This window comes from Artemia sp. Qi Xiang Cuo, chromosome 16 (genome assembly GCF_049724085.1).
Source record: "Artemia sp. Qi Xiang Cuo chromosome 16, ASM4972408v1, whole genome shotgun sequence".
Taxonomy (NCBI): Eukaryota; Metazoa; Arthropoda; class Branchiopoda; order Anostraca; family Artemiidae; genus Artemia; species Artemia sp. Qi Xiang Cuo.
The window spans coordinates 6,654,385-6,663,446 of NC_142809.1; the positions used below are offsets into that span (position 1 = coordinate 6,654,385).

At 33.9% G+C, this 9,062-nt stretch overlaps 1 protein-coding gene across 3 annotated transcripts in view; it reads left to right on the plus strand.

The window, feature by feature from the left end:
* Nucleotides 1-8,601, plus strand: part of LOC148942510 (interferon-induced very large GTPase 1-like) — a 50,280-nt gene extending 41,679 nt beyond the window's left edge. For all 3 annotated transcript variants that reach the window (XM_089102171.1, XM_089102173.1, XM_089102172.1), the window contains exons 4-5: nt 3,493-3,655; nt 7,523-8,601. In XM_089102171.1, coding sequence (XP_088958297.1) covers nt 3,493-3,655; nt 7,523-7,853 — 494 coding nt within the window. In that variant the 3' untranslated portion in view covers nt 7,854-8,601. The remainder of the gene's footprint in view (nt 1-3,492; nt 3,656-7,522) is intronic.
* Nucleotides 8,602-9,062: the final 461 nt, after the last annotated feature.

A 9,062-nucleotide genomic window follows, 5' to 3' on the forward strand; every position in this document is an offset into this window, starting at 1 on the left:
TCCCGAAGCCCTTGGTGATTCCCTATTGCCGAAGAAAGTTTTGGTTCACCTGAAAACAAGGCCCAAAAACGGTTCTGAAGATTTTACTTTTCTCTGAACGGCATAAAACTGATGTTCATAAACCCGAGGGTAAAACTTCGCCAAAACCTGAAATCTATATCCCAACATGGAATCTATATCCTAAAGTTTTAGGACCAAGAGGACCCCAATGCACAAAAAAAAAGAGAAACAACATAGATTCAGGTTAAAATGGGACCTCAAGAAAGGCCGACGAAGTATTTTTATGTCTTACGGACCTGAAACTTTCAGGTCCGAAACAGGGGAAACGTTCAGGCCAGGGAAACGTTCTCCAGGACAAAAGGACCTCAATTATTATATAGGAGGATCTTGGGGAGCACGAAAATAGACCAAACGCTTTTTCTAAACGGTTTGAACTTTTATCCTCAACGAACCTAGTAAGAAAAAATTAAGGCTGGGGACCTGACCCCTTCTAAAAGAGGCTCAAAATTCATTTCGTATCAACTTGAAAGTTATATTATCCGTAAGTAATTGGGTGAAGGAGCCCCGATGCACAAAGAAAAAAAACAATGGTTTGCTCGAAAATTGGGTCTAGAAATGGGCCAAAAAACTTGTGGCCCGACCGATGACGGATTGTTTGCGATCACCCAACATTAAAAGAATTTTAGTTTAATTTTATTCAACATTACTTTTATTCATTTCAGTTTTTGCTGGTTTTAGGTTCCATTTATTCTAGTAATATCTGCTTCTTTTTTTTAGATAGACTTTCTGTTTGTTTTAGGATTCATCTATGTAATTTCTGTTCGTTTTGATTTTGACTTGCCATGCGACTGCATTTTTGCTCGTTTTATTTGATTATGCAACCATGATCACTCTTTAATTTTGTTTTGAAACATCCTCTAGAAAATCTTTCATTTAAAAACAGTATTTTAATGTAAAGTAAAAACCGGTATCAAAAATCCAAACGATCATTACTTAACACATAAATTACTTAGAAACACTGAAAACAAGCAAAGACTGCATTGGATAATGAAGTTAATCTTGAAGCTTCGAGATATCAACATAAATAAGGGTAGTGTTGCTGCCCCTTAATTCACAAGACCTGAGTGTAATTGAGAACGGCGTATATTTAACCAGTGTCTTCTTTTCCTTTTTACTATATTATAGAAGATAGAATAATATTTTCCATTTAATTATATAATTTGTAAATAAACTATTATTTATAGTAATGAATATTTATTTATTGTATATATATTGCATTATATTTATATATTTTATATATAAATTATAAATTGTTATAATAGATACTTATTTATTATTTATTTATATATTCATCAATATTTATTATAGAACATAGAATAATATTTATAATATTATTTTGTGATATTATCATTTTATTAAGATTTTTTTTTATTATAGAAGTGCTAAAGTAGCCTACTGATCAAGCTTCTGTAAAAATATCGACGACAATCATTTTAATTGCACCATTAATTTGATACCAATTTCTTTAGAAATTGTCTTCAGTGTAGCACAAATTCGAATCTAACTTCCAAGAAAGAACCATCGTCTTGGCAGTGATCAAGACTGGTTTGGTGAAACTGGTGAATTCAATTTGGTTAAGCAAAGATATTGCTTGATTTAGGACCCGTTGGCTGTTATTTTTTTTTCTAATTTTGAAAATCCTTAACATTTTGTATGAATTTGAATGAAAATCACTATTTTCAAAAACTTATTACATAGGAAATTCTTGTCCGTAGATTGTTTCTTTGAAAACCCATTTTTTATTTTTCTATTGCTATAAGCCGTGGTTTTCATTTCTTTCTTACTTTTTTTTATTTATTTTTTTTTTTTTTATTCTTATTTTTGGGGACGGAGGTAAAAGTGAATTATATATTGGGAGAAATAGAGGTTGATGAAAATGGATTTGAAAAGTGTAATTTAAGGTCACGATGGAAGGGGTGCCATAAGGGGGAAGGGCAACCTGAGATATCGGATGAACCTAAAAGGTATAAAAAAAATTTAAATGTAGTATACCTCTATTTTTATACCCTGGTATATTTTGGAATGCTCAATTTTTATGTAAAATTTGAATAAATTGAATTTTTTGAAGAAGCTTTTTTTATTAAGAAAAGAGTAGGTGACATTAGATAAATTATGAGATAATTTTAGGGAATTTTTGAAGGTCACCGAGAGGAGAGGAGGTGGAATTAAAAAAAATAGCCGTGGTTTGCTCTTTACTAGGTTGTAGCTACTGTTGTAGCTACTTGTAGCTACAACAGGTTGTAGCTACTGATATAGAGTCTTTACTAGGTTGTAGCTAGTGAAATAGAGTCAATACAAAATAGACATGTTATTATATAGAATGCATGCAATATTAAAAACAGTTTTGCAGCATTGCATACTTGCACATCAACTATGGGTGTGATGTAGTTTTTAGTTTTTGGGGGGAGGAAAAGGGTATTTTAGGACCAAATTTTCCGACTTTCGTGTGAGGTCCTTCAAACAAATCTAAAGGGGAGGCGGAATTGTCCCCTGACATCATTTCATTTTCAAGAATATATTTGTACTTGGCGTTAATAAGGATGCTGAGGGGGTGATTGTTCCCCTTTTATTGCAGAAATATGCTTCGTCAGAAAAAAAAGATTACAGTCATATGCTGATCTGCACAAAGAAAAAAAAAGGGGGTATCTTGCACGAAGAATAATAGATCAGTGAACCTCCCATTGAACAATCTAAACATAAAGACCTTAAAATAATTTTTGGCATTTCAGGCCCCCCCCCCCCCTCACACAAAAAAAATAAGAGTGTATGAGGTATTTTTGTGGGTAGTTTTCATTTTACAAGGCAATGCTGTTCAAATATTAAGCTTTAGCATAAAGAGCAGTGGGTTGAGGTTCTCCTCACATGCAGAATAACTCTCAATATAAAATACTTGAAAATACTGAAAATGTACACAGATTATATAAAAACAAGTGGTGTTCAGGAAGTAAATAGCGATATTATAATTTAAAACGAACAGAAATCACCCTATGTATGAGATCTTCTCAAGTTGTCACCAGTTGTACTAATTTTTAAGTTATGCTTTAATGAGAGAATAAGTAGTAGCTTACCAATAATATGGAAAAATTTAGCGTGATCCTATACGTGTCCATCCTACGTATCCTCCTACGTGTCCATCTCTTTACACAATTGTTTGAACACATTTTATTTTATAGATACTAATTATACTCTCACTAAACTATAGGCTAAAATTCAGCGTCAAAAGTGGGTATGTAGGGGGGCATATGTAGGAATACTTCTGTTAGTTTTAAGTTTTAAATTCGCTCTTTGTTTTCATTTAATTTTTTTTTGGTGATATATGAGAATATCATAATGCCTCTATACTATCTTCATAATACGTGTTGCTATTCATATTTTGGCTGTCCAAAGAGAACTAGGAAAGATTTCTTTTTTAATTGCCCTTTTCAATTTTAGAGAAGAACAAATGGATCGACCGTTCTGTACAATACCTCATAGAATCTCTAATCGGTTGTGGTAACTGCTGTCCGTTTTGTGGAGCACCGTGTAGCTTAAGCTCTAGCCAACATGATGAACATTCTACCCATTTTCACAGGCCACAAGTCATTGTTGGATACAGGTAACATATTCTAACATATTCTACATGTTAAGACGATTTTCGCTCCTCATTAGGTGAAATTGTACCTGGCGCTAGCCCATTTTTCACGCTTTTCATCCGTTCCTTAAGTATATTAATTCAGAATTGGTTATCCAAAAAAGTGGTTTTTCAAAGTAAAGCAGAGCCATGTTAGAACCTAAAGCAAGCAGAGAAGTTCAATCCTATTTTATTTATGAAGCGCCGACTGTGGTGCTAGAAAAGGTCTTTCGAAGAGGAATCGGAGGTCAGAGAAAAAATTTCCCTTGCTAGTACCGGTTCTGAGGATCACGTGCCGCTTGCCATCGATGGCTGACGAGGGTTGTCTGACTCTCCTCTCTAACCAAGCAGTTCGTGGTAACTAACTGTAAGTATAGAACAGCTCGTGCTAAGAGTAATCGGAACTCTAAAAAGTCATTTTGATGATAACATATACATTAGAACAATTTCCTTTATGTAAAAAAAAAAACAACTAACCTTAAAATGTTTTATGTGAAGACCTATAGTCCGCGTGACACAGGTACTTACCTCCGGTTTTTCTACCTTTGACAGGGAGGGTTATGCATGGTTGGGGACAAATTACCCGAAGCTTTCCGTATCCCCCCCTCCCAGACGTCTCAGATACCCGTTTGGAGCTGGGTCGACCCTGACTGAGGTTATCACACCATTCACCCCCGTCCCAAATCAAATAATCAGCAATGCCCTTGGTACTTTCGACCATCTGACGTATTCACTTAAGACTGACTTCGCCGAATATAATGTGTAAAAGGTAAAACAAATACTTATCCAGCAACTTGTTAACTGAAACGCTGTTGACAACTAGGTAACTAATAACATTAATAACATGTACCTCACTTTAAACATAGCTTAGCTTATTTACAAACTCTTTAAAGTGGGCCACATTTCATAATTACTATCCCTTCTTGTTTTCTGCATATTATTTTATAATTTTTTTCCACTTCTGAAATTTTTTTTTTTTTTACATATGACGTAACTTATCCGACAACTAATCCAAACCGTCTCTCTAGTCCTCACAACTAATCCTCCTAACCTCTAACGTCATTGTCGTCTCGTGAAACGCTAAAGATAAGCTATCGTTGTTGTCGAAGTAATCTTAGAATGCTCACCCCGAAGGACGTTGTAAGTCTAGCGTACTAACCAGTCAGCTTGTTCAACTAGGCTAACCACTCACATTTTTATGGTAATTCGTAATATATAAAATTCATTAAGCTTAAAATTACTCACAAGCCGGTGAAAATTTCGCAGCACTTATGAGCCCAAGAGGCATAGTAAAAATGTTTCAAGCTTCTATGTACAAAAATGCGAAATTTTGTGTTTATCTTTAGAAGACCTGCCACAGACATGTGTTTTTTCCAGGGTTGAACCAGCGGTCCTAGGGTATTGGGAAGGACTCACTCGAACAGGAATTAAAAGTTCTCGTGTTTTTTTTTAAGCAAAAGAAATTTTCCCAAACAATAGTGGCGTTTCTGTAATTTGGTCAAAATCCAACCGAGTTATGTGATACCCAGTCTATTTGAAATTATTATTAAAAAGTACTATATCTTTGCTCCCAGTTTCAGAGGCCATAGTGCCGCACAGTGGCGAAATGATTCTCTCTCCTCTGGTTGGTTTAGACCTTCAAAAGGCATCATAAACTTTAATTTTCAATCAAATGAGTCGTCCGCCAACTTTCTACGATTATCCCCTCCTACGATCTCAGAGGTGATAGGTAAAAGAAAAGCAAATAATAACAGACGGAAGAGACATGGCTCTTTGCCAAGCAAACGCAGTTCTGTTGACACGAAATTTATCTAGAGAGTATAAGTGCAAATGAGTTAGTCTTGGTTGGAGCGAGCAGTAACGTTTCTGTACTGGTGAGGTTTTGGAGGGAGGGTTTAGGCTCTATGGCGCTACCTGTGGCCTTCGAACTCTAAAACTCGTCAATTCAGATATGATTTTGATTTATCAAAGCTGTAAATTGCCCGTCTTTCTGCTTTTATATATGAAGCCTCACTTTTCAAGTTCTGTAATAACTCAAACTAGCATGTCTGTCTCGGAGCAGCGCACATCCCCAAACCGTTTTGTGCCTGGATACAGTGTTGCCAAGGGTTTGGGATTTAGATCCAGAGACCCAGTTGTATGTTATGGAATCCGTAGTCAGATAAGTTTTTTTTTTTTTTTTTTTTTTTTTTTTTTTTTTTTTTTTTTTTTTTTTTTTGAAGGAAAGACATCTTATTTGGAAGCGATAAAATTTTTTTTGTCTTATGAAACTTGCACAGTTCAACCAACAATTCTTTTCAAAGACAGCGAAACCTTTTTGGGTTACAGCCGTTTTTTTCTTTTTTTCATAAGCCCTTCCTATTAATGCCAAGGCCAATATCAATTTTATTTAAAGGCTGGTAGTGCCAAAAATAGATTTAAAGCAGATGAGTTACGAAAAGGAAAAAATCAAACAATGTAATGTGGTGAATTACAAAAAGCTAGTCATAAAACGAAAGAATAAAAGTGAAAAAAGTTAATTGAAATGTACAAGTGAGCTCTTTAATGGTACCTGGACAAATGTTTGATGGTAAGTTGGCTTTGTTAACGGGTTGGGATTTTTTGGATCTAAAAATTGTGCAGCAGCTTGCTCGGCACTCAAGGAACTGAAAGGCGTATAAAAACAGGGATACAAATTGTTAATTTTGCTCCAACAAAATAATATAGATTGCCTTATACACACGCACATCTTATCGTCACAGATGATATCTTGCAGGTCTTCAAATATCGTTGCTAGAATGATTATCTTGAAATTTTTGGCCATGCGTGTAACTGAAAGTGCAAAAAGGGTAATCGAATGTCCCCAAACCATTTCGTGCCTGGAAGAGGATGTAAGATCTCAGAATTTGCAATCGGATGAGCTGCCTCCAAATTTTTACGAGCCTCCCCTGTTGACGATGGAGCCAAAAAATAAAAGATTAAAGTTGGGAAACATAAATCTCATTTCTAAATCTAAGCCATTGCTAAGACTAGGATCATAGCTCAAAATAAAATAAAATTTTAACCTCTTTTTTTATCGTATGACCTTATGTCATGCCCTATCCATTTCAAAAATCTACCGCAACATCAATGAAAAATCAACAAAAAAAGGAAGAATCATGACATCCAGCGCCTAGATTCACACCCAGCTCCCGGTTACTAAATTTTAATTCCGAATTTTAAAAACCTTTTTTTGGTATTCTTTCGTCTTGTATTTCTTAGTGTTGAAAACTATTGCCCGAATAATAAAATGGTTTTCGGATACCTGTCATTTAGATGGTTTATTTAAGGGGAGGGGGGTAACTCCTCAAAGTGACAGATAGTGTACTTCGTGTCAAACTTGTGATGGGAGGTAGTTAGATCTAGGTGACTCCCGTTCCTCTGAACACCTGCCTGGTTGACGTGCATGCTTATTTTCTATGTTTTACATTTATTTATAAGGTGAATTTTCATGTAATAATATGATTTTATAGACTGTTATTGTAGCTTCAAGGAATCCAGTAATGTCATATTGAAAATTACCTTATATTGCAAAAGAAGTTTACTTTAGAACCAGTACACTCGGTGGAAATTTGTGTCGTACAAATGTTACAAAGGCATGCATTGATGGCATTGTTACGCCGAGAAAAAATTCTCAAAATGACAGGTAATGATGCATCCTGCAAAAATTATAGGAAATGTAATGGGATATAAGGAGATCTGGAGTCCCGTCATGGTCCTATTAGCCTATACACCTGCCTGGCTGACGTGGACGTTTTTTTCTGTCATTTTTTATTTCATTTATGAATCAAATTTTCATGTAACAATTCTGAACTAATAAAACTTTCATTGCAGTTTTGAGGGATCCAATGATGCCATGATTGAAAACTGCCCTGCTTATGTGGCAAAAGGAACTTCGTTCCAGAACCAGGATACTCAGTGGCAGTTTGTGTCGTACAAAGACTATAAAACTATATACCCTAACTGGAATATACCACCCAATTTGACGATTGAATCTGGTATATTCTGGAAATGGGTCCTGGTTAACAGAGCTTCTGACTTCGAACTATACTATGGATTTAATTCGGATAATATCCACGCATACTGGAGAAACATCACATGGGAGTCTGTAGAGACAGAATTTGAATCCCAACTAAAAACACCAGGTGACGAAGAAGGTGTATAAAATGGTATCTCATCTCTGATTAAAGCAAGTTTTTTCTAAGGGTATAAGAAATTGAAAATTTATTTGTCCTACCACATATTTATATATAAATAGATAAACGACCACAAATGAGTAAATAAGAAGAGACAGTTGCACTTAATGTAGTTTTCTAAGACATTTTTATAAATTGGAGATACCGTAGAACTGTCAGGTGTGCATTGCCTTTAAAACAGCTAAAAGATTTTTGCTGAAATGCTACTATATACATGTGTACCATATTAGCTAATTGTATAGAAATCCTCGTGTATTCCAGTTTGAGAAGCCCCTGATTTTTTTGCAGCATCAAACTACAAGGTCAAAAAACGTCTTTTGCGAATATTCACAATGAGCTTTAAGTAATACCAAGATTTAGCTAGCGCTAATTTTCACCAATTATATTTTTCATAGGATTTTCTGATTGGTTGAAAAAGTGCTTAAGAATATTCTGATTGGCTTAAATCAGCGATGGCTAAACTCGTTACAAGTAAAATCTTATTGTGAATAGGGCATTAGCACATCCACTTCAAAATTCATCTTACTTTTGAGTCAGCAGTCCTGCTTCATTAGAAACAAAAATATATATATAAAAATAAAATATATAAAAATATATATATATATATATTTATATATTTTTATGTATATTTTTATATTTATAAAAATATAAAAGTCAAGGACAAGTAACTAAAAAGAATTTCTCATGCCCTTTGCAGTAAAAAGTTTTTTTGTGATCATTTCTGCGACTTCTTTTTCATATTTAATTTTGATTCTTATATATATATATATATATATATATATATATAAAATAAATAAATATTATATATTTATATATAATAAATATAAATATATATATATATATATATATATATATATATATATATATATATATATGTGTGTGTTTGTGATATTTATTTTGTCCTTGATATTTTCTTGATTTTTTTATCTTTAAATCGCACTGCATTATTCAATTTTGTCTTGGATTTAAGTGTACTTGATTGATGTTGCAATAATTGACAAAAGTTCATGTATTTGCAAATTCTAGTAAATAAACGAGGCTTAAACATATGCTTCACAGTTTTGAACTGCTATTTAGTCTTTAGGCTACTATTTGAGGAATAAGTTTTATCTTTCTTGGAATTTGATTCATGCAAAACCTAGTCTCCATTTCTACAACTTCTGATGGAGTTAACAGAA